The 25,144-nt window shown below is 48.9% G+C and overlaps 1 protein-coding gene across 5 annotated transcripts; it reads left to right on the top strand.

Annotated features, from left to right (window-relative positions):
• The first annotated feature begins 204 nt into the window (after window positions 1–204).
• Vps26c (VPS26 endosomal protein sorting factor C) lies at window positions 205–25,144 on the top strand. Of its 5 annotated transcripts, none has more exons than XM_052741271.1 (8): window positions 205–369; window positions 6,329–6,472; window positions 8,014–8,163; window positions 13,642–13,722; window positions 16,702–16,776; window positions 19,583–19,733; window positions 20,934–21,086; window positions 23,093–25,144. In XM_052741271.1, exons 2-8 carry the CDS (start codon window positions 6,398–6,400, stop codon window positions 23,173–23,175), a joined length of 768 nt encoding a protein of 255 aa, XP_052597231.1. In that variant the 5' UTR covers window positions 205–369; window positions 6,329–6,397; the 3' UTR covers window positions 23,176–25,144. The 5 variants fall into 5 exon arrangements, with proteins under 5 accessions (XP_052597231.1, XP_052597230.1, XP_052597228.1 ...); XM_052741270.1 differs by lacking the exon at window positions 205–369 and adding an exon at window positions 376–534; XM_052741268.1 differs by lacking the exon at window positions 205–369 and adding an exon at window positions 596–728.

Here is a 25,144-nt window from a genome sequence, read left to right as displayed (position 1 = left end):
GCCCTTGCGGCCGGCCGCGAGCCCGACTGGCGGGGACCCGGCGCGCGGCCCGCGGCGGAGCGAGGTCACCCGGCGCTTCCCCAGACCTTGGCCGGGCGCCGCGGGCGTGGCCGGAGGGCGTGGCCGGGGCGCCCTCCACCAATCAGCGAACGGCGGGCCGCTGGCGCGGGGCCACGCCCCTGCGGTTGGCTCGGAGGGCCCCGCTGCGAGGGCCCGGGGGCGGGCGCCTCCGAATGTCAGGAAACGGACGTCGCTACCGGGAAGGAGGAAGCCGCTGACAGGCGGGGACACACTCCTGCTGTCGCTTCCGGAAACCCACCTCCACCGCGCAGCCCTCCGCGCATAGCCTGACGGGAAAGCAGCCTTCCGGTGTGGAAAGCGCCGCCGCGAAGCGGCCTCGCCTCGCTCCCTCCCCCCCGCCGCGGGGCACGCCGGGAGAACTGGGAGCTCCCGACAGCCTTCCCGGAAGTGTGTGTGTGTGTGTGTGTGTGTGTGTGTGTGTGCGTGAGTGTGTGTTCCGTGCCCCTGTTCGCGGTAAGTCCCGCTCCTGTACCGGAAGGAGGGAGGGTCACGTGGCGCCACTGCGGAAGGAGCGGGAGAGGGGCGGGGCAGTGGGCGGGGCGGCCGGGTCACGAGTGCCGGGACGCTGCGGCCTCTGCGGATAATCCGAGATGGGGACCTCCCTGGACATCAAGATTAAAAGAGCGAATAAAGTGTATCACGCCGGGGTAAGTGGAGGGGTCGGGCCGCGGGCTCCGCCGTCCCCGGCACGGCGCGCGTGCCCTGCGGCCCCGTGCTGTGGGGCCGGGGGCGCGTCTGCGGGCGGGCGGCGGGGCCCGGGCCCGAGCCGGTGCAGAAGAGCCTTGAAAACAGACAAGGTGTGCTTCGGGCCCTGGTCGCTCCTAATGCAAAACTCTGCTCCGAAGCCTGTCGTCACGTCAGGAGTCGTCACCCTAGAGAGTTGTAGAGTGCGAGCGCCCTGGTTCTACCCGCGGAGACACGAGCGATTGTAACATCCGGCTAGCGTCTGCACACAGTTCAGTGCAGTGTCCGGTCATGCAAAAAGCAGGGCGGCGCCGAAAAGGGAAACATCCCGGTGAACATCGTAAACGGATGCTAAAAAGTGGAAACGTGATAGTTATAAAGATTCCAGTGTCCCACCCCACTTCCACCCTCTGGACACAAAGCCACATTTGTTTTTTTGTCCAGCTGTCAACATTCCAAGACCCCTCCCCCCAAAACCAAAAACCCAAACGCCACCAAGGTACCATCACCCCTGATAAAAGGGACTCTGGACTCAATGGCAAGATGCTAGATCACTGCCGAAATAGTTAATCGGTTCATAAAGGAAACTGTCTGGCCTGCCTCAGTTCAGGGATACTGTCCAACTGTTGCCACATTCTTAAGAAAACCTGGAGCTGAGGAAGTGGCTCCGATGGTAAAATTGTTGCCAGCGTGCACAAAGCCCGGGGTTCAGTCTTCGGTGCTGTGTAAAACCAGATGTGGTGGTGGGTCCTGTACTCTTAACACTGGGGAGTTAGAGGTAGGAGGATCAAAAAGTTCATGGGCGTCCTCAGCTGCATATTGAGTTTTATGCAAGCCCAGGATCCGTAAGATCCTGTCTCATCAGAAAAGATAAGAGAGATGGGTCAGCTGTTAAGAGCAGCTACTTATCTTGGAGAGGATTCAAGTTGGCTTCCCAGCATCCATGTCAGGGTTCTCACGACCACCTGGAAGTCCCACTCCAGGGAGTCTTGACACCTCTTGCACTCACATGCACATAGCCACTCACACAAGTGTGTGCACATAATTTGAAATAGTTTTTAAAGGTAAGGCAGTAAGTTGTTTAAGATGAAACTACACTAAAGGGGATGACCAAAATACAATGCACAACTTTGTAAAGCAGTAATTTTGTATCAGTGTTGAATTTCCCAAGTGTATCTTAGTTAAGAGGGAGCCCCTTCCATGTGCTGAACTTTGCCATAGTAACTCAGAAGGTCTAGCCATAATATGTGTGGGTGTGCATGTGTACCTGCCTGTGTGTACAGACCAAATGTAGCAAATGTAAATGTAGCAAAAAACCTAACAGTTCTGAGTCCAGTTGAGAGCTGTGTGGCTCTACTTTTTCCCCAGGTAATAGTTTTGTAGAGATAAAATTTATATACAGATACACACACTCTAGAGATATAATTTGGATACAGCAAAAATCAGCCCTTATTTTTTCTATTTCTTTGTTTGTTTTGTTTTTTCGAGACAGGGTTTCTCTGTGTATTCCTGGCTGCCCTGGAACTCAGAGGTGCCCCTGCCTCTGCCTCCCAGAGTGCTGAGATTAAAGGCTTGCGCCACCACACCCAGCCTGAAATAGCCCCTCTTATTTATTTTTAACCTTTGTATCCAGTACCTGCTACTTAATAGGTGTTGAAAAACTGTTAATTGATTTTTATAGGCATTAATCAGAAAAGAACTATATAGGTACAGTATGTATACTGTACCTGTACATATGTACATTCTACTTTATATGTATGAATACTATTCTAGATACTAGTCATTCTTTTGTTTGTTTGTTTTTCTGAGACAGGGTTTCTCTATGTGGCTCTGGCTGTCCTGGAACTGTCTCTGTAGACCAGACTGGCCTCGAATTTACAGAGATCCACCTGCCTCTGCCTCCCAAGGGACTGAAGGTGTGTGCCACCACCGCCTGGCCAAAGACCTTTTTATTATTATTATTATTATTATTATTATTATTATTATTTATTTTTTTCTTTAATTTTGAAACTAGTCATTCTTTTTTTTTTTTTTTTTTTTGGTTTTTCAAGACAGGGTTTCTCTGTGTAGCTTTGCGCCTTTCCTGGAACTCACTCGGTAGCCCAGGCTGGCCTCGAACTCACAGAGATCCGCCTGGCTCTGCCTCCCGAGTGCTGGGATTAAAGGCGTGCGCCACCACTGCCCGGCGAAACTAGTCATTCTTAAGAGGATGACTAAAATAAATATAGGGGTAGAGATTTTAGGATTCCTGTAAATAAGGTTTTCCCTGTACTTGGGGAACAAAGAATAAATTGGGGTGTTCATCCCAAGACATGTAGCCTTTGCAGCCTTGTTCCCAGGCCATCTTCTAAAGGTCTTCCCATTAGGTTGAAAACTTGACTTCTAATTCCATATTTCCACCAACATTTTTAATTTTCTGTGGGAGTGTATAACTAGTACTATTTCATAATAGCACTTATTTATATGTGTATGTTAGTGTGTGTAAGAGACAGACACTGAGTCAGTCCACTTTCCTGTCCACCACGTGTGTCCTGGGGATCAAATTTGGGTAGTACTTGGCGTCAGGTACTTCCTTGTTTTTTCAGTCTGTCTGTCACTCAGGTTGACCTGGAATTCACTGTAGCTGAGGCTTTCCTTGAACTTGCAGCAGTCCCCCTGTAGTAGCACCTGGAGTGTTGGGATTGCAGTCAGGAGTCACCATCCTTTTATTCCTAAGTCTAGGACTCTGGGTCTTAATTCTCATCTGTAGGAAGGAAACAGCACTTACTCAAATGCTGTATTTTCAGAATTGAGAGATGGTACTTCCGGGCTAACCATAAATTTGACCCATGGTAGAGGCTCACATGCTAAGTGGTCATATTGTTTTATTTTTTCCCTACACCCTGTAGTTTGTTCACCCTAGAACTATTCTGCCATGATGTGAATATGGCCGCATACTCCACAAGTGGCATCCCAAGTGCCTGCTGAGCAGTGCACTGTTGCCAGATCCCTGCCTGCTGTGGACTGGAGGACTAAGGGTCAGCATCCAAGCAGGGTGTACAGATTCTAGCACCTTTGAGCCCCAAGGTGGTGATCCTCTATTCTTTGTGTGGTGCAGTAACAGGTACTTGAACAAAAATGTGTATGACATTGTGAGTTACATGATGTCTTTGGTGCACTGGGCGAGCTTATTGGCCAGAAGAACCCTGCAGTAAATCTTCCCGTAATGTAAATATAACTCATTGTTTTTATGAATTCAGAATGCCTTATTCTTAAATCTGATACATGTACTCATGAAAGTGACACCATTGAATATTACAGCTGTGAAATATAAAGGAAGTATACTCCCAGCATAGCCAGGTTATTATGACAGGGGATTCCTGTGCCATGGGCTGGTTACTGTTACCTACCTCCTCTCAAAAGACCCCAGAACTCGGTTCATTTTGCCTTACTTGGCATGGATGTAACTTCTTAAAAAATAAAGAGAAGAGCTGGGTGGTGGTGGCACATGCCTTTAGTCCCAGCACTCGGGAGGCAGAGCCAGGTGGATCTCTGTGAGTTCAAGGCCAGCCTGGTCTACAGAGTGAGATCCAGGACAGGCACCAAAACTACAGAGAAACTCTGTCTCAAAATAAATAAATAAATACATACATACATAGGAGAAACCTTATACACAACAGCTCATTCTTTATAAGGAAAAGTTGCAAAACTGTAATGCTGTTTAAAAATGAAAGCTCAGGGCTGGAGAGGTTGTTCAGAGGTTCAGAGCACTGGCTACTTTTGTAGAGGATCCTGGTTTGATTCCCAGGATCTACTTAGTGGCTTACAGCCAGCTCAGGATCCCAGTTCCAGGGGATCCCACACCCTCTTCTGACCTCCAAGGGCACCAGGCATGCACATAGTGCATACATGTGCATACATGTATGTAAAACACTGTAGCTGGATCTGGTTAAGGGTGGGCTTGAGGTCCTGGTCCACCTCCAGTGTCTCCAGAGCAGAGAATGAACCCCTGTGCCATAGGTGGCGGATTGGCACTTTGGCCCTTTGCCTCAAGGAAGGGTTGAGTTTTTCTCCAGGTCAGTGAGGCGGCCATGCTGCCTACTTTGATGAAGAACACAGGTTCGAGTGTCTGCATAGAGGGTATGGTGTATAGTCTAGAACATTCTGCCTGCCTTCTATGCTTTCTGCATACGTACAGCATGGAGCTGCGTTCTCCCTCCGTCTCATTTCCAGTTATCTCAGCTTTCTTAGGATGGCAAAGGCCATGACTCTCCTCCCTAAACACCACACACCTGTAGGGGTTTCTCTGTGAGATGTCCTCAGCTGAAGGCCCCTGTCCAGTGTCCACGTGAGGCGTGGATGCTCTCCAGAGCTGTGCATCTCCTTTCCTCTGTTTTGAGTGTCTGGGTAAGAGTGGGGAGAGAGCTTTTTTTAAAAAATAGGAATTGCATAGTATATATTATAAGAATGCCTGATTTGGGCTGGAGAGATGGCTCAGAGGTTAAGAGCACTGACTGCTCTTCCAGAGGTCCTGAGTTCAATTCCCAGCACCACATGGTGGCTCACAACCATCTGTAATGAGATGGAACCCTCTTCTGTATACATAATAAATAAATAAATCTTAAAAAAAAAAAGAATGCCTGATTTATCAACAAATTAGTATTAATTTTTATTTTGCTTTTTGTTTTGTTTTGTTTTTCAAGCAGGGTTTCTCTGTGTAGCCCTGGCTGTTCTGGAACTCACTCTAGACAGGCTGGCCTTGAATTCACAGAGATCGCCTGCCTCTGCCTCCTGAGTACTGGGATTAAAGGTATCCCTGGAATTATTTTAAAATTAAATTTAGAAGCTAAATTATTTCAGAGGCACTTTCATGTAAATCTGCTTATGGCATTTTTATGTTCTAAGAATATAAAGTTCTCCTGGGAGTCTGATGTAAAAGGCTTTGATTGTAAATAAAATGAAATAATACTGATTATTCAGAAATATTATTTATGTGATTGGGTATGTGGAGGTCAGGGAACATCTTGTGGGAGTCAGCTTTCTCCCATCATGTGGGTCCCAGGACTTGAACTCAGGCCATGAGGCTTGGCAGCAAGTGTCTTTACCCACCGCACCATCTTGTTGGCCCTGTTCTCAGGTGGATTTTAGGGCTCTGGAGTAGGTAGTGGAAACAAATACTTAGTACATTTCATAGACACCAGGTTCACCCTGCCCCCGAAACCCACAGAGCACAAGATGTGGTACACTGTCTTCCGGTCTCGGTGTGGGCTGACCTCCACTACTGTCTCTCTTTCGCTGTTTGATTTGTTGTGAGCGGCTTTGTGCCATCGTGCCTTCGCAGTACTGTTTGCTGGCAGGATTTCTGAATCAGACTTCAGGTGGGATCTCACAAGCCAGGACTGGGGGAGTATCTGGAAGGTGGCATTGGGGAAGGGCCCAGAGCACCCTCCTCTGTCCAGGCCTGATATCACTGTTGCTGGAGAGGGTGGGAAGGGTTGTGACATCTGCATAGATGTGTGGATCTCTGAACAGCATTGTTCAGGGAGAGGTGCTGTTCTGACTGGACGCTGCCTCTTGTCCCCAGGAAGTGCTCTCTGGTGTGGTGGTCATCTCTAGCAAGGACTCTGTCCAACATCAGGGAGTGTCTTTGACAATGGAAGGAACTGTCAACCTCCAGCTGAGTGCCAAAAGTGTGGGTGTGTTCGAAGCCTTCTACAACTCCGTGAAGGTAAGAGCCGCAGCGCTGATGCTGTGCACTCACCGTGTGCCTGGGCAGCTGGGGTCGCTGTGAGGTTCGTGCCCTCACACTCAGTTCTCACCGTGTGCAGTCAGGCTGTGCTGCTTCTGGGTCCTGCTAGCAGATGTTTGCATGGGTGCTACCCCGGCTGGTGCTGGGTGACTTGAGCCGCCCAAGGGCAGAGCTTCTCAGAAATCCTCGTGGCCTGTGGCTCTTGCCTTGTTTATCACGCTTTCTGTACACTGCTCCTGCTGAACTTCACACTGAGATGCACTTTGAGCAGGGAGCTCTTGTAGGGTAGAGTTTATATTCTAGAAAGTTCCCCAAACTTAGGGGTTTTTTTTTCTCCCTGAAGGCTGTGTGAGCTCTATTTGAGGAAAAAGCCTGTGAGGAGGAGCACATGAACTTATTTAGGTTTAGTGGTGATCTAGGTTTTTGCATCTGTCTAATTGTAATTCATTAGGAATTTTCCCGAGGTGATGTTAAACCAAAGCTTTAAAACATGAAGCAGCTGGAGGTGGAGGTCCATGCTGTGGTCCAGTGCTCTGGAGGCCGAGGCAGGGGCAATGAGAATCTGAACTTTGAGGCCAGTCTGCAGTATACAGGAGACTCAATCTCAAAATAAAATAAAATACAGATTGTAAAAACTCGGCTTCCTGAATGATATTCCTATTTTCCTCTCTGTGGACCCCTCTGAGGAGTCTATGTGGGGAGCTGGGGCTAGAGGAGAAGCCTCCCCTGCCCCAGAGCTGCCGTGCTGAGGCTGAGGACTGAGAGGAGGCTGAGGGCTGTGGGAATTGGGTAGCAGTGCTGAGAGATGGCGGGTACGGAGTAGTCCTGGGCCACATGTCGGCCAGCCTGGCCAAGCAGCCTCGTGGTAGGCCTGCTTACTTATTCTCCATGTAGGGTTCTCAGGACAGTCCAGTGAGGCGCTGGAGCAGGAAACAGGCACACCTGAGCTCAGCTCCTACTGTGGACAGCACCTCAGTGGCCTGGGTTTGAACCATTGTTGGAGCAGTGAGATGGTTCAACAGCTGACAGCCTGAATTTGATCCCTAGGACCTACACAGTGCGGGGAGCAAACTGAGCTCCACAGGTTGTCCTCTGACTCCCTCCCACATGCAAACTGTGGTGGCATGTGTGCGCCACACACACACACTCACACTCACTAAATTAACTAAATGTAGTAACAATTTTTAAAGAAATGAACCAGCCAGGCGGTTGGTAGCACACGTCTTTAATCCCAGCACTCGAGAGGCAGAGCCAGGTGGATCTCTGAGTTCTGGTCTACAGAGCGAGATCCAGGACAAGCACCAAAATTACACGGAGAAACCTTGTCTCAAAAAACCAAAAAAAGAAAGGAGCCAATGTGCAGACTTTGATGACGGAAGCAACTTGCTCTCTGTGTCCAGCCCCAGCCCTGTGCTTTCGACACAGCAAGAGTAGGAGTATTCATGTCCCGCTGCTAGCGTGACTACAGGGACAGACAGACCCAGTGTGTGCCGATGGCTGAAGCTGATTTGTGTTGACAGCCGATCCAGATTCTCAACAGCACCATAGACGTGCTGAAGCCAGGGAAGCTCCCCAGTGGCAAGACTGAGATTCCCTTTGAGTTTCCTCTGCATGTCAAGGGCAGCAAAGTCCTGTATGAGACCTACCACGGCGTGTTTGTGAACATTCAGGTGAGTTCCTGCCCTACATACTCGACACCTTTGTTTTTCTGCTGAGGACAACTTGACCGTTTTCCTTTACTGACATAGTTGAACTCAAACCCTAATAATGATTAATTCCAAGACTGCTCATGTATATGCTGTATCAGTTTCTTACTCTGTCCTGCTAACTACTTCTATGTATGACATACTGTTTTTGCAATGTGAGGGATTAAACCCTGAGCCTCACACACGCTGCAACACAAAGTTACACCCTGAGCCCTGTGACCCTTGTGTTGAGTAGGAACGATGGTTATTACTTCTTCCTTAAAGTTCCTTTGTTCTCTGCATTTTTCTCAGGCCACAGTGACACCATCAGGGGCACAGATCTGCTTCAGGCTCTTTCTGGCAGCACTAACTTGTCTGTTTCATTCTTATGAGTATCTCTTTGTGCAATACCCAAAGGCTGCCGCTTCAACATAGGCTGTATTCTTCATTGAGCAAATCTTGTAAATGAGGGGAAGTGGATTTATGACTTCCTGTCTACCTCTGCTGTGAGGGATGGCTTCCACAGTTGCTATTGTCTCAGGAGCAGAGCCCAGTCATGACTCAGCCAGAGCCAGAGCCCCTTCCTTCCTTCAGTGCGAAGAAAGGCACTTTTGTGTAGTCTGCCTTGCAGTGGCTCCCCTGCTAAGTAAGAAAACCCTGAGTCTTAGGATGCACAAGAAAGCAGGAGATTGGACAGTTGCTTGATTTGTTAATCAGGTTTCAGTTAATCACATTCGGACTTAGTAAATACCACTCATCTGCTTAAAACCTAGCACATTAAAAAAACAACTTAAAACCTTTGGGAATGTTAACTAAAGGTTTAGTCTTATGTGAAATTCATGAATTGCTTGAAAATCTGTCAAGGTGAATGACATAGGATGCTGTACTCCATTGCAAAAGCTACCTTTCTATGAAAAAAAAGTTTCAGCCCTCTTTCTCATACACCTGTTTCAAGTAATAACACACACACACGTGAATGCTAGCACATGAATGCATTCACACATAAAAATAAATCTAAAAAACAAAAATGGTGCTGGAAAGTGGTCCCAGCGGTTAAGACTGGGTAGCGCTCTTGAAGAGATCCAAGTTTGGTTCCTAGCACCCACGTGAAGCTGTTCACAAGTACCTGGAACTCAGCGCCATGAGGGTACCTCAGTGCATATGTGTATACCCAAAGACACACACCACACATCTACATAATTTCAAAACCTGAGTGGAGGGCTGGCACTAGTAGTTCAGCAGGTAAAGACGCTTGCTGCCAAGCCTGAGCTCTGTCTGTAAGCCTTGCACGATGGAAGGGAGAGTCAACTCCTTAGTTGCCCTCTGACTTCTGCATGTGCACTGTGGTGCACACCACACCCGCCACACTCACACACAGAAATTAAAAGGAAACTTACTGGAATAAGATCAGTTTTTCTGGTCATAGTTGTAGCTGGAGTTTTCCTGCCTGGCCCACGGTCAGGGCAAATCTCTCTCACCCGCCAGTCCTGCAGCCGCTTAGACCCGACCAAGTAAACACAGAGACTTATATTGCTTACAAACTGTATGGCTGTGGCAGGCTTCTTGCTAACTGTTCTTACAGCTTAAATTAATCCATTTCCATAAATCTATACCTTGCCACGTGGCTCGTGGCTTACCGGCATCTTCACATGCTGCTTGTCATGGTGGCGGCTGGCAGTGTCTCTCTGACTCAGCCTTCCACTTCCCAGCTTTATTCTCCTCCTTGTCCCGCCTACACTTTGTGCCTAGCCAATGGCCAATCAGTGTTTTATTTATTAACTAATCAGCAACACATTTGCCATACAGAACATCCCACAGCACATAGTCTCTTTTGTTTGTTGTCACTTAAGAGGAAAAAAACTGATTTATTTAAAGTTAGATTGGAAGTCTCATCCTTTTCCAAATGCTACTAAGAATATAAATGTAGAGTGTGTTCCCTGACTGTGTATGTACTGGGACCTCTTAGATGCATGAGAGTGTTAGTATGTGGCGAGTTCTCTGGCAGAGCTGATGATGCCCCCACCCTACTTTCTTCTTGGTCATCAGATTTTCCCACTTTAGGGTTAACCTCAGCTACAACACGGAACTGTACCTAGCCCCAAATATCTTAAAAATTTGTAAAGATGCAATTTCTTTTTACCTGAGCCTCAGGCTTATCACCACTTACCAGTGATTAATATTTTTTCCACGCAGCTGGAGTTGGAACCCAGCTGTGTTAGGCATATGCTGCATCCCTGAGCTGCATCCCAGCCTGGCCATCCTTTCTCATCTGTGTTTATTTCTGAGTCATTTGAAAGTCAGTTGCACAGTCTCTGTGCACTTCATGTCTCAGAACTTCAGCATCCATCTCCAAAGCCTGGAGACTACACAGAATCCTACTGAACGTTTTTATCAAAACGATCATAGATTCGCAAATAGCTCATATGCAAGTGTACATTTTCTCTTGAGAAAATCTACTTAGTAGAATCTAGGATTATTTGCTCCATTTCATCCATCCATCCATCCATCCATCCTGTATTTGACAGGTCTTGCCCAGCTTCTCTGTCAGTAAGCGTCATCCAGAGAGGACAATGTCTTGCTGTGGTCACAGGGCTCATCTCAGCATAGGCATTCCCAGCATGTCACTCATGGCGCCGATTTTTTGCATGCTCTTCTGAAGATTACCTTAATGTACATAGGTACGTTACCTTGAATAAAAGCTTTGTTTACTTTTGTTTTTTGTTTTTCGAGACAGGGTTTCTCTGTGTAGCTTTGGAGCCTGTCCTGGAACTCGCTCTGTAGACCAGGCTGGCCTCAGATTCACAGAGATCCTCCTGCCTCTGCCTCCAGAGTGCTGGGATTAAACGTGTGTGCACCACCACCACATGGCAAAAGCTTTGTTGTTGAATCCTAATGCTTTCTCAAATTATATAGACACAAGAAACTTTCTCATTATAATTTGAGTTGTATTGTAGTAGTGTAATGTAAATATCAGAGACAAAACTAAGGGTTGAAAGCGTAACCTATTTTAAATTCCTGACTTGCGGAGGCTTGCTTGTTACTTCTTACTGAGTTCTGCTCTTGTGGCTATACTTGCAAAATTTTATATTATAGCGCAGACATATAACAGTACCAACATGTCTGCTAAAATCTCCTATCCAGAATTTATAAAAATTCTAGTCTCCCTTTTCACAGTTAAAAATTGTGTGTGTGTGTGTGTTTTGGAGAGATGGTTCAGTGGTTAAAAGCACTCACTGCTCTAGCAGAGGACCAGAGTTTAGTTCCTAGAACTCACAGTGGCAGCTCACAGCCACCTGTACCTCTAGCTCGAGGGGAACCCCATGCCTCTGGCCTCCGTGGGCAGCTCCTTCACCTGCACATACGTACATGTAGACAGCCATATCGCTCACATCATGTTTTTTTTAAAGATTTATTTATTTATTATGTATACAGTGTTCTGCCTGCATGTATCCCTGCAGGTCAGAAGAGGGCACCAGATCTCATTACAGGTGGTTGTGAGCCACCATGTGGTTGCTGGGAATTGAATTCAGGACCTCTGGAAGAACAGTCAGTGCTCTTAACCTCTGAGCCATCTCTCCAGACCCAGTCACATAATTTTTAACCTTAAAGAAAAATCTGACCTTGTATCTCTTGATAACTTTGCTGGTTCCTTAGGACCTGGGAAAGCTAGTTATAGAGTAAGAAGATACGGCTACGGCGACGGCGGCGGCACACGCCTTTAATCCCGGCACTCGGGAGGCAGAGGCAGGAGGGTCTCTGTAAGTTCGAGGCCAGTCTGGTCTACAGAGTGAGATCCAGGAGAGGCACAAAGCTACACAGAGAAAACCTGTCTCAAAAAAAAAAAAAAAAAAGGAAGAAGAAGAAGATGATGATGATGATGATGAAGATGATGATGATGATGACACAGGGGTAGAGCAGGTAGATCTGGGCTTGAGTTACAGCGCTGCCATCACACTGTGCAAGGATTTGGTACAGGTTTTGGCAGTGGGCAGGGATCAGTTCAGATGCCACCTCTGAACCTCCTCCAGCAGCCTGCCTAACCTTGCTGCTAGAAGATTAGCGAGAGAATGACATGAAGAGCTGGGCACAGGCCTGTCACACAGGATGTCATACAGGATGTCACACAGGCCTGTCACACAGTGACTTATCTGCGAGTGATGAGCACAGGAGTTGATGACTGTCCTTACAGTAGCCTTGGGACAACTCCTTCGTTGTTTGTTTGTTTGAGAGAGACAGCCCTGGCTGTCCTGGAACTCACTATGTAGACCAGTCTGGCCTAGAACTCACAGAGCTCCGCCTGCCTCTGCCTTTGTCCGCACTAGTGACAACTGTTTTTAAAAGTTTATTTCATATGTGGGTGTTTCCCTGCGTGTGTGTCTGCACCGTATGCATGCAGTGACCATGGAGGCCAGAAGAGGGTATCAGATCCCCTGGAACTGGAGTTAAATAAAGATCAAAGCCAGGTCCTCTGCAAGAGCAGCAAGTACTTTTAACCACTGAGCCATCTCTCCATCCCCCTTGTAACAGCTCATATATCAATACTGTAAGTTAACTGAAATGGTTTCTGGGCTGCCTGATTTAAGGCCACAGTTCCTGTGCCACAACCAGGTAAGCTTAGTGGCCACACTACAGTGCCCAGTTCCTGAGGAGGACAGAGGCTCCTCACAGCAGGAACTCCTCTAGCAGTGACAAGCTCAGCAAAGCCGCCACACACTCAGAAAAGTGAACAAGCCAAAGGCAAAGGCAGCGTCTCCCGTGCCCCTCTCTCCCGCCCTTTGGTTCACCTGGGGCTCCATCTGGAGATTGATGGACAGGGCTGAGAAGACTGCTGGGAAAGGAGGCTGGCTCTGTGGTGACTGGACATGGACATTAATCCCAGTCTTCTTACTTCTATGTCTCTGAATTTAAAATTTTTAAAAACACCATCTTTGTTTCTTCTTTAAAATACACACGAATAGTTTGTAGGATTCCCTGGAGTTCTGTTTTTTTTTCTTTTTTCATGTTATCATCCATGGCTTCTTGTTGGTAAATGAAAAACTCTTCAGGACAGTGTGGCTGAACTTGGCTCTGGCCCCTCACACTTAACATCCAGAGTGGAGCTCATGGATCCCGTCACAGGTCCACCTCCATATCCCCGGGTTGCAGAGGGAAGCTGCAGCTCAGAGGGGTTGTGTTGTGTCTGGGCTCACACAGGAGGTGGACAGCTGCGTCGAGCCTTCAAGCCCCTGTGTTCTGCTACCTGTTCTTACCTCCCACACCCTGCCTGTGGGAACAGCTGCGTGTGTTTCGTTTAGAAATGCCCGTAGTTTGCACATTAATTCCTCTCGGGTATATCAACTGCATGAAACACATCCATTGGCTAAAGGTCCTTAAAATATGTTGACTACTTGTCCTTTGGACATTGTGTCTAGATAAAAGCAAAGCCTACTGAGATGACGTTTGTTTCTCCTACTTCTCCTCTAGTACACACTGCGCTGTGACATGCGGCGGTCCCTGTTGGCCAAGGACCTGACCAAGACCTGCGAATTCATCGTTCACTCTGCGGTAAGCCCTAGGCTCTCTTGTGAGAAGTGGGATAGCACCCGTTCACAAGCCAGTAAGCTGGGTCCGGCGGGGACGCGAGGCCCCTGATGGGACACTGGTGGCATGAGCACCAGCATGGGCACTATTTCTGTAGCTCAATGACACCCACCTCTGGGTCTGCATCTCAGGAAACCCATTTTATGACAAGCAGCAAGCGCACTGTTCTGTCTCTGCAAAGGAGACACCCACCTTGGCCCTCAGGTTGCTGTGGCAAACACCAGAGACAGACTGCTTTCATGCTTGGCACTCGGTGCCCTGTGAGAACATGGGATGTGCAGGCCTGTCTCTTTCCGATCCTCACACTTTGTGCCTATACTTTGCAGTAACAAATTCTTAAAAATGCCTTTCCGTGCCATCTTGGGTAGTTGGTCCCTGGCCACCGCTGCTGCAGTTACTTGGGGGCGTTCATAACAAGTAGGCTGATGTAGGCCATAACCTACATCAGCAGTTCTCAATGACCCTTTCACAGGGGTCACCTAAGAACGTCAGAAAATGCAGACACTTACATTACAGTTCATAACAGTGGCAGAATTACAGTTATGAAGGAGCAACAGAAATAATTGTATGGCCGGGGCGGGGGGTCACCACATCAGGAGGAGCTGTGTTAAAGGGTCGCCCCATTGGGATGTCGGAACCACTGGCCTGCGTGATCACAGAGAATCAACAGTGGCAACACTTCCCCTTGGTGTGACATGTGGTGCAGATACATCCCCAGAACAGTCTCTCAGAGCTCACTAGGGCTAATGTCACAGAGGCAGCCACATGTTGGCCTTTGTGTCCTGGGAGCACCACTCTCAGCCCTGGCCAGTGGTCAGTCTGTCTCCTCCATATCCTGCTGTTCCCTCCATCAGACTGGTTGTCCAAGGAGTTCCAGGACTGAGGTAGGATCCTTGAGAGGGACCTTGGAGGAACCTGCCTGGAGAGCTACCTGGGATAGCGCAGCTGGGTTGCTGAACAGTGTCAGCCAGAGGAACCTGCTCTGAGGCCTTCAGGGAGCTGGAAAGGCCTGCTCCACCACCTCTGCGGGAGCTCTGTGGACAGGGCAGGGGTACAGTGCCGTGCTCGCTCACGAGCATTTCTGACCAGGCTACTCCATATACCATTGCCATGTTGGTGCTGGATCCAGCCCACTGGATCCCACCACTGCACTGTGCACCTCGGTGAAGAGGGACTCGGGCAGGGCGTCTGCGAGGGTGGTTGGCGGGTCAGGAGGGTCACATGTGGATTTGTGTCACACTGTGATGTGACATCTTTGGGATGCTTTGAGAGTGGGTCGCAGTGCAGGATTGGAGTCTCCTCGTGATGTCAGCGAAGTCGTCACCGGGGCCCTCATTTGCACTCCTTCATTTGGGGACATTTTTAGGACCCTAGTATTGTAGCCACCTACTTAGAGCTCCTAATTTGTGTAAACTATGATTACATTGTTTTGGCTTTGAAATTACATGTTTTAAAAGGTGGCTATTCTTTTTCCATCAAAGGTCTTTAAGTAATCTACGTTAAAGTGTTTGGGGCTTTATGTCCTAAAACAAACTTAGAGCCTTTTATGGCTATAATATGGAAAGCTTTACATTTTGTGAAGAACAGTAAGTCTTAACTCAGCCCTGAGCCCAGGGTCTCTCTGAAGTCCCTACCCTGTGAGTACAGAGCCCTCCTAAGATGATCAGGCCCAGAGCAATGACTGCACTGTCCAGGGCCCATCTGTGTTCATGGTATTCTGTCACCACAGGGCTTTCAAGAATTCTGTTAGTCAAGCACGGCAGCTCACATTTGTAATTCTAGTGCTCAGAAGGGAGGATGGTCCCCAGGAATTCAGCTTTAGCCTGGGCTACATGGTGTGCTCAAAGCCACCCTGTGCTGTGACAGAGTGGTGAGATCCTGTCTCAAAAAAACCAAAGAAGGCTGGGTGTGGTGGCACACGCCTTTAATCCCAGCACTTGGGACACAGAGGCAGGTGGATCTCTGTGAGTTCAAGGCCAGCCAGGTCTACAGAGGGAGATCCAAGACAGCTAGGGCTATGTGGAGAGACTCTGCCTCAAAAATAGGTAGGTAGGTAGGTAGGTAGGTAGGTAGGTAGGTAGGTAGGTAGGTAGGTAGATAGGTAGGTAGATAGATAGATAGATAGATAGATAGATAGATAGATAGATAGATAGATGGAAGGAAAGAGAGAGAAGGAATAAAGAAAGAAAGGAAGGAGGGAGGGAGGGAAGGAAGGAAGGAAGGAAAAAGAAAGAAAGAAGAACTGTTATTGGAGTCCTCACAGAAAGGCTACAGTTTACTTTGGCATGTGGTTTGCAAGTTCAGTGTTACTTTCGGGCAGCAGGAAGAACATTCTGACAAGAAAACAGGCTGTGAACCTGTTGAGCTAGAGGGCATTGAGAAGAGAACTCTGTGGAATAAGCCTTTGGGAAGTGAGTGGACTTGGCACACTGGCTGCGCCCTCTCTGCATCTCTGGGTCTTGGGTCTTGCTGGCCTTTTGGATCCTGGCCCTTGGCTGTGGTGCCAGGCAGGCTTCCGTGTAGCCTGGCCGTGTGAATGGATTCTGGAATGTTCCTTCTAGTAGAAAGCTCTCGAGCTAATGGCAAGCAGCACTGGCCAGTCTGGTTCAACTCTGCACACAGTGAGAAGTCCTTGAGCTCCATGTACTTCTCTGTCACGTGTGAGGTGGCAGCAGTTCTTATCTCCCAGCCTCACCATTGTGTTCCTTAGGTCTGACTTCAGTTCTGAGCCCAGAAGGTCCCAGATGGAGACATCTGGCCCTGGCATACAGATGGAACAGTACTGGGGAGGGTGGACCTAGGTTTGTGTGGAATCACATCCCCTGCTTCTCACCACCACGTCCTTCCAGTTAGTGTCCTGTGCCGCCATTCATTTTTGTCAGAAAGGAAAAGCTGCTCACCCCCAGGTCCGCCCTGCTGACTGTGGTTTTACCTCCTTTTCAGCCTCAGAAGGGGAAGCTGACTCCAAGTCCCGTTGACTTCACGATCACTCCGGAAACCTTGCAGAACGTCAAAGAGGTACTCATTCCTCACTCACACTTGTGTGTTGTGGCTTTCCTAGTAACTTGACCCAGTTCACTGCCCAGTTGTGAACTGAGGGGTCAGTGACCGAGGTTTCTGATGGTGTTTGTACCCAAGGGGAGGTTTCAGACTGATTTCATATTGAGCTCAATAATCACTTAGGGGGAAAAAGACAGTCCTTTTAGGACTCCTCACATGCTCATGACCTCGTTCTCGTGCCATGGTGATGTCTCACTGCATTGCCCTGGCTGGCCTCCTGCAGCCATTGTCCCGGCCGCAGGCATGCACCACTGCACCCGGCTGGTCGCTTCCTGCCTGTGCACTGAGCGCCATTACTCCTGCTCCCGTCCTGCTCCTTTATTTCCTTGGTCTGCACTGGGCCTTGGCCTCTCGTCCCTGCTGAGGCTTAGCTTGCAGTCTCTCACTGGCATTCCAGTCAGAGACCTGTTTGTGGGGGTGGACAGCAAGGACACGGGACAGGGCAGCACCAGCAGATTTCCTAGCGTGAGAACCAAGGGCACTTGGATCTTGGAGGCAGCTCCCCGCAGGCCTCTGCTGGGCCACCTGCACCAAGCAATTAGTTACGGTGGCCAGCCTTCTTGCATTAGCACTCTGCCCCACTACCAGAAAATTTCCCCAGGTTTGTTTGTTTGTTTGTTTTGTTGGTTTTTGGTTTTTCGAGACAGGGTTTCTCTGTGTAGCTTTGCACCTTTCCTGGAACTCGCTCTGTAGACCAGGCTGGCCTCGAACTCACAGAGATCCGCCTGGCTCTGCCTCCCGAGTGCTGGGGTTAAAGGCGTGCGCCACCACTGCCCGGCCAGTTTTTTGGTTTTTAGTAAATGATTCTATCTCAGAGCAAGCAGTGCTGTTTGTAGCTCTTTTCCGCCTAGAACTTGGCTTCTTTACTCAAGTCTGCATTTTGCTCATGCTCGTAGCTGGGTTGAAGGCATGTCTGGGAGATTTGGGATACTGGAGTCATGACTGATGCCATTCTTTTTTGTTTTGTTTCATTTTTTCGAGACAGGGTTTCTCTGTGTAGTTTTGGTGCCTGTCCTGGATCTCGCTCTGTAGACCAGGCTGGCCTCGAACTCACAGAGATCCGCCTGCCTCTGCCTCCCAAGTGCTGGGATCAAAGGCGTGCGCCGCCGCCGCCGCCGCCGCCGCCTCCTCCACCGCCGCCGCCACCACCACCACCACCACCACCACCACCACCACCACCACCACCACCTAGCACATGCTATATTTTAAAAACCTTGTATAACACATAGTTATTTATAAAATAACTGGTGATTTTTCTTTTCTAAGTAAATAAAAGGAATTTGGGGGAAGAATAAGAAGTCTGCAGAAAATATAGGAAGGCAGGAGATGAGACCAAAAGTAGTGTGTGTGGTACATCACCACCGTGCAGTGGTGTGCGTGTGTTGTACATCACCACCGTGCAGTGGTGTGTGTGTGGTACATCACCACCATGCAGTGGTGTGCGTGTGTTGTACATCACTTCTGGGGAGAGGGACACAAGTGTCTGCAGGACTCTTGAGAATGACACTGGAAGGCACTTTTTCACGAGCGGCCTCAAGCTGGGTGAGCCTCTGCTGCTGTCTACTTTTCTGAAATCAACTCGTTTTCCTTGTGTTTCCAAACTTGTCTTCCACCCACACGTCTAGACGGTTCGTTGGGTGAGAAACCGCTGGTGTTTGTGAGCTGTACCAGTCTGGCGCCTGCCACCCCTGGGTGACCACGGCCACTCAAGATGCGGCTGGCTGAGAGTGCCCGCCCCGTCCGTCCCAGAGACTCGATTTGAACACGAGAATGCAAAGCATCACTTAGACTTTTTTTTTTTTGAGACAGCCTCATGTGTCCCAGATTGGCCTTGAATTATTTAGTTGAGGATGACTTTGAACTTGTGACCCTCCTGCCGCCACCTGAGTGCTAGGATGACAGACACTTGCTTCCGTGCCTGGTTTGGAGCCAGAGTCCTTGCCTGCCAGGCGAGCAGTGTTCTAGCTGAGCTATAGCGTGCATACTTCTCATCGACTGTATGCAGACGTGGTAACGTTTTAGATACACTGTTAAAATTTTTAGTGTGGCTGCCAGGAAGTTTAAATTGTACTCATAGGCAATTACAGATTCTAAGTGATGCTAAATTTTGGCTTATGTTGCTTCTACTGGATAGTGGGACAAGACAGAGGAAGACTCGTAAACAGCTGTCCAGCTGTTTCCTTCAGCACCTGCCAGTTCCCCTTGGCCAGCTTCCTGACGCAGAGAAAGTCCCAAAGCTTTTCATCAGGCATTGAGAAAAGCCGCTCATTCAATATCCCAGAAATAAAGACAACTGCCTCCAACCTTGCCTCATTGGGAACGGTGTAAAACTGACCACTTTTTTCTTTTTTCTTAGACCTGTTTTTCTTCTCTTTCTTTCTTTTATTTATTTGTTTGTTTATTTCAGCTTGGGGTTGAGGGAGTGGTTGTCCTTAATCACCCTTGTCGACTTCCCAGGCTTTTTACATTTTATGTCTTGTTGCCTGGTGAAGGAGCTTTTCAGTCAGTGTAGGCAGTGAGTTGATTCTCCAGAGCTGGCCATGTCTGTTTGTCCTTTATGTCTACAGGGTGGTTGAGGATCGGTCTGGTGTCCACTGGCCGGTGGTAACACCATTTACTATCCTTGTTCTGTAAAACAGGGTATCGGTACTTTACAGAACAATTACCCAACTGGTTTTCAGTTCTTCCTTGTACCGACGCACTGGGATAACTAACGGCTCTTCTCCGTCTGTTCCTGAGGTCTTGTTTATCTCTTTTTGTGTAGAGGGCCTCACTTCCCAAATTCCTCATCAGAGGACATCTCAACTCCACCAACTGTGCAATCACGCAGCCCCTGACAGGAGAGCTGGTGGTGGAGCATTCGGATGCTGCCATCCGGAGCATAGAGCTTCAGCTGGTGCGGGTGGAGACCTGTGGTAAGGCTTCTGTCTGTCCGTCACCCCCAGGCAGTCCTGGAGAGGATGGAGGTGCTGGGTGGTTTAACACACGAGGCTCCCCTTAGAAGTCTCTGCTCTTGTGAGGTGGATGCTCTCACGCTCATTCGTGCTCATTCTCCTGGAGCTTGCTGATGTGTGCGTGCCTAAGCTCCATTCTCAAAGATCCTAATTCAGATGTGCAGTGGTCCCGGGGAACCAGGGGATCCGGGCTTTAAAAAACGCTTCCTTTGATTCCTGGGAGTGGTACAGGAGGTTCCCAGACCTCGTATGGAAAACCAGTGAAGTAAGGGCCGTCGCCACACATCATGGATATGGCAACCTCATTTGCTGATGATGGCCATGCTCCTGGGCTTTGGCTGCTTAGGGAAATTTGAATAGCTTTGGGCCACAGAGACATATCTTTTGCTTTGAATGTGCTTCCCAAAAGCGGTGTATCAGAAACTTCGTCCCTGGCACAGCAGTGTTGAGAGTCAGAGCTTTGGGGAGTGACTGTCTTCATGACGGTTATGGCTTGTCTCAGGAGAGCACTGTTATATGGAGCTCTCTCAGGCTGGCGAGCTGTACTTGACTATGTGATAGCTTCTGCCATGTTGTAATACAGCACAAAGCCATCAGATGCTGAACAGATATCTGTCCCCCACTCTTGTGAGTCTGTGACATGTGTTTGGGTACCTGGGAGGCTGTAAAGGAGTGTTGGATCCCTTTAACTGGAGTTAAGAGGCAGTTGTGATTTGCCTGATGTAAGTGCTGGGGAAAGAACTTGGGTCCACTGCATGAGCAGGAAGTGTTGTCAGCCACTGAGCCCTCCCTTCCTATAGTTATAACCTGGTGGGGGACATCGCATCATAACAGAGCAGATGTGCCAGATACCTCATTTTTGTAACCAAGCTGTTCCGATGCCTACTTGCCCCCAAAGACCCCACTTGCAGATAATCCTTGAAATAGTAATTGGGGCATTAGGTTCCCAGCCCCCGAAGTCTTGGGAGCACTGTCAGACCGGTGTGGTGATGTTTGAGGAAGTGAGAAGTGCCAGGAAGGGAACTCCCAGGCCCAAGGAACAAACTGGGTTTGTGTTGGTAAATGTGTTGGTGCTCCTTGGCACAGCACTGGACGGGTTTGTTGACTAGTTTGCTTTGGTGTGGTGGTGTCCTGACCCCATGCTGTTTCCTCTTTCCCCAGGGTGTGCAGAAGGCTACGCACGTGATGCCACAGAAATTCAGAATATTCAAATCGCTGATGGGGACATTTGTAGAAACCTTTCTGTCCCTCTGTACATGGTCTTTCCCAGACTGTTCACCTGCCCAACCCTGGAGACCACTAACTTCAAAGTGGGTAAGCAGTCCAGTGCCAGGGAAAGGGTGTGGTCCATAGGGAAGAAGCACCCTGCACACAGACCCCCTGCACACAGACCCCCTGCACACAGACCCCCTGCACACAGACCCCCTGCACACAGACCCCCTGCACACAGGCGTGCAGTAGTCACAGCCTACTACATTCAGCTCTTTGATTTCTCAATAATGCCTCAGTGAGAAGCTGCATATGCAGGACACTAAAGCCAACTGAAGGCCCCCTTCAAAGTCAGACTTGAGCCAAGCAAAGACACCGTGATCTCTAGAAAAAGCCATTCCAGTTGTCATGTAGGTAGTGTGTGACCAAATACCTAACAAAAAACAGTAAAGGAAGGTGGGTTTATTGTGGGTCACGATTGGGGGGTTTAGTCCTTGGTGGTGGAAAATCCACGACTGGAGGCTGCCTGCCCACATCTAGGTGAACCAGATGACAGATAAATGCTGGTATCAGGTTTGCTTTCTTGTTTTCTTTTTATTAAGGCCAAGACCCCATGCCATGGATGGTGCCACCCAATTCAAGGCAGGTCTTCCCTCCTAAGCTAAACATCTCTAGAGATTCCCTTGAAGGAATACCAGGAGATGTGTCTCTTACGTGACTCCAGATCTAGTCAAGGTGACAATAAAGGTCAACCACAGTGCACTCTGACAGCCTGGCCAGAACACATCACCCTACAACAACAGCATTCATCTCAGCTTCAGAAGTCCCATGATCTAAAGACCAGAGCTGCTTCTGAGACTCAAAAGACAAATAGCATGCTCTCAACATAGGCACAGAACCAACATTCCCATTCAGAAAGAGTAACAACAGGCCAAGGCAAGAGAGAGAGAGAAAGAAAGTTGAATCAAAGCAGTACTGAAGCCCAGCAGGTCAGTCAGATACCAAGTCTGATCACCATGTCTGGCATCGGGGCTCCCGGAGCTCTGGGTAGCCCCACCCATCCAGTGCTAGGGCAGTAAATGGAATTGCTGTCTTTGGCCAACTTCTCTTGCCCGAAGCTTTCCTTGGCAGAAGTTTCTCAGTCCTTGCTTCTCCAACATTCTGGGGCTTCCCACCTTGGGTACAACTTCACAGCTCCACAGTGGTCTCTCTCAGGGCCTCTTGCAGGGAGCTGACCCTGGCATGCCCCACCTGGCCTCTGGCTTTCTGAAACACTTGTACACATTTCTGTAACACCGTCACCTTAGCATTTTGCATACCCATAAAGCCAGTGTGGACACTGCTGCCACATTGATTTGAGCTCTGGCCTCCTTCTACCACAGATGTGGTGGCCTCTGTGCTCCTTGGGGACTGACCCTGGGAAAACACTTCTCCATGTTTTTTTTTTTTTTATGCAACTTATTATTTTTAATTACGTGTATTTGCATGGGTCCATGTATGAGTATATACACCCCAAAACCCTGCCCAGAGCTGAGTTTCTGCAGTGTGGTGCCAGGATCTCTTTGCCCATACCAGCAAAATTAAAGACAGGGGCTCAATTTTGTTTGGGGTACTTCCTCTTCACATTCATCCCGTGTTGTGATTTTTACCCGTAAAGAGTGAAAAACCAGTGAAGGAAAGCTTGACTGCAGGAATGCAAGAACCAAGTGTTTCAGCAAATGTCACCTCAGCTGATTCCAAGGCACAGCAGCTGAACCAACTGACTCTGCTTTCCTTGTTTAACACAACAGGACCACCAGGGTCTTGTTGTAGCATAGGCCATACTGGAACTGGCTCTAGCCCAGGCTGGCCTCAAGCTCACTGCTTTCCTCCTGCCTCAGCTTCTCAAGTGCTGGAACTGTAGGTGTGGCCACTCTGTCAGGCTGACACTGTGGGCCGACAAGACAGTTAAGTAGAGAAGTTTATAGTGGCAGTCACATGCAGTGTGGGGGCTCACTGGGTCTACAGAGAGTCCAGGGAGACACTGAAGCCCAGGCAGCACCTGGACATTGCCTCACCGTGAGACTGTTTCCAGTGCTCAGTGTGAGTGAGCGTCTCTCTCTTCCCTGCAGAGTTTGAGGTTAATGTGGTGGTCCTTCTTCATGCTGATCACCTCATCACGGAGAATTTCCCGCTGAAGCTCTGCCGGACCTAGTCCAGTCATCTGCTCACACATGGACGTCTATCCGATCATGTGCTCACACGTGGACGTCTATCCGATCATCTGCTTACATGTGGACATCTATCCGATCATGTGCTCACACATGGACGTCTATCCGGTCATCTGCTCACACATGGACGTCTATCCGGTCATCTGCTCACACATGGACATCTATCCGGTCATCTGCTCACACATGGACGTCTATCCGATCATGTGCTCACACATGGACGTCTATCCGGTCATCTGCTCACACATGGACGTCTATCCGGTCATCTGCTCACACATGGACGTCTATCTGGTCATCTGCTCACACATGGACGTCTATCTGGTCATCTGCTCACACGTGGACGTCTATCCGATCATCTGCTCACACGTGGACGTCTATCCGGTCATCTGCTCACACGTGGACATCTATCCAGTCATCTGCTCACACATGGACGTCTATCCAGTCATCTGCTCATACATGGACATCTATCCGGTCATCTGCTCACACATGGACGTCTGTCCAGTCATCTGCTCACACATAGACGTCTATCCGGTCATCTGCTCACACATGGACGTCTATCCGATCATGTGCTCACACGTGGACATCTATCCAGTCATCTGCTCACACGTGGACGTCTATCCAATCATCTGCTCACACGTGGACATCTATCCAGTCATCTGCTCACACATGGACGTCTATCCGATTATCTGCTCACATGTGGACATCTATCTGATCATGTGCTCACACGTGGACATCTATCCAGTCATCTGCTCACACATGGACGTCTATCTGATCATCTGCTCACATGTGGATGTCACACGAGTCATCTACTTGGACACCATCCCTGGCAGCATATATTTTCATGATTTCTCCTCATTGCCTCAAAGCTTGCTTCCTTCAGGTGCCTTGCCTCAGCCCTCTCCTCTGGAATGCAACAGGATTTCCTCATGTGTATTGCGAGGTCACGGAAATCTTCCCGACAGCTCCAGATGTGCCTGCTTCTTTAGGTTCAGTAAAGCAGTGGTGTCTGCAGGTGAGAGGTGCTGGCCAGTGAGACCAGGGAGCAGAAGGAATCCCTCTCCAGCTTGCCCAGACTCCTGACAGCGAAGGGCTGGCAACCGGGAGGCTCATAGATTGAATCTGTGATGCCCTCCAAGGAGACAGTGACTGCCCCTGGAAATGTGGAGCTTTTTCAAAACCTCTTGAGCTCTTGATAATGTTTCACTAGAACTTCACATTTTTTTAGGGAACTAGGAAAAAACAACAAATAGCCCTTGTTCTCACAGGCGTGAGGGAATCTGTGGCTGGTGGCTGGTGCTGGAGTTTTTGTGGTCTGTCGAGCTGGCATGCATACTTGATGCTGCCATATTCCAGGACATACTGAAAGGCAGGGTGGTTGCAGAAGGGGGAGAATGCATATTGGCTGCTCCTTACTAGATGATTTTTGAGTGACCAGAGACAATGCTGAGGAAGGATGATGGACGTGGCCTGTCCCTGACCCTGAGGGACCTGTGCTTTGAGCAGGGGTTTGGCCTGCAGTCCTTTCCCTCAGCCTCACTGTGGGTCAGACCGTGTGGAGACAGTTGTAATCTTGCTGCTGGTCAGGTGGACCACAGTTAGTGAGCACTCTGCACTGGCCTGCCTTCACAGCTCCGGGGGGCAGGCCTAGGCAAGGCAGGCCCTGAGTGGCAGCCTCCTGCACTGCCCATTCCTGTGACCGCTGATGGGCACTGGGGCTCCCCAGGGAAACTGAGGAGACCAGCCGAGTCACCTGACAGTGGGTTCCCAGACAATGTGTTTTTGATTTGTCAATTTTTTATGCTTATGTCACAATACTTATCTATCCTTGATGTATTTAAACAAAGTCAAGTCACCAAAAATGGAGGCTGTACTTTCTGATCAGTTTGTAAGGAAAAGTCATCTTTAATGACAATTTTTTTTAACAAATAAAGAATGCTAAACAGCTTTTTAAAGTGG

This window comes from Peromyscus californicus, unplaced genomic scaffold, assembly GCF_007827085.1.
Source record: "Peromyscus californicus insignis strain IS unplaced genomic scaffold, ASM782708v3 Scaffold_16__1_contigs__length_79575227, whole genome shotgun sequence".
Taxonomy (NCBI): domain Eukaryota; kingdom Metazoa; phylum Chordata; class Mammalia; order Rodentia; family Cricetidae; genus Peromyscus; species Peromyscus californicus.
Note: the sequence above shows the minus strand (reverse complement) of the source record. Positions and strands in the feature narration are given on the sequence as shown.

What these genes read in the sequence shown, in the direction of transcription:
- Vps26c (XM_052741268.1), top strand. Translation starts at nt 672, where the DNA reads ATGGGGACCTCCCTGGACATCAAGATTAAAAGAGCGAATAAAGTGTAT. An exon ending in ATAAAGTGTATCACGCCGGG is followed by an intron (nt 729 to 6,328) that starts GTAAGTGGAGGG and finishes TCTTGTCCCCAG; the next exon opens with GAAGTGCTCTCTGGTGTGGT. An exon ending in CCTTGCAGAACGTCAAAGAG is followed by an intron (nt 16,777 to 19,582) that starts GTACTCATTCCT and finishes CTTTTTGTGTAG; the next exon opens with AGGGCCTCACTTCCCAAATT.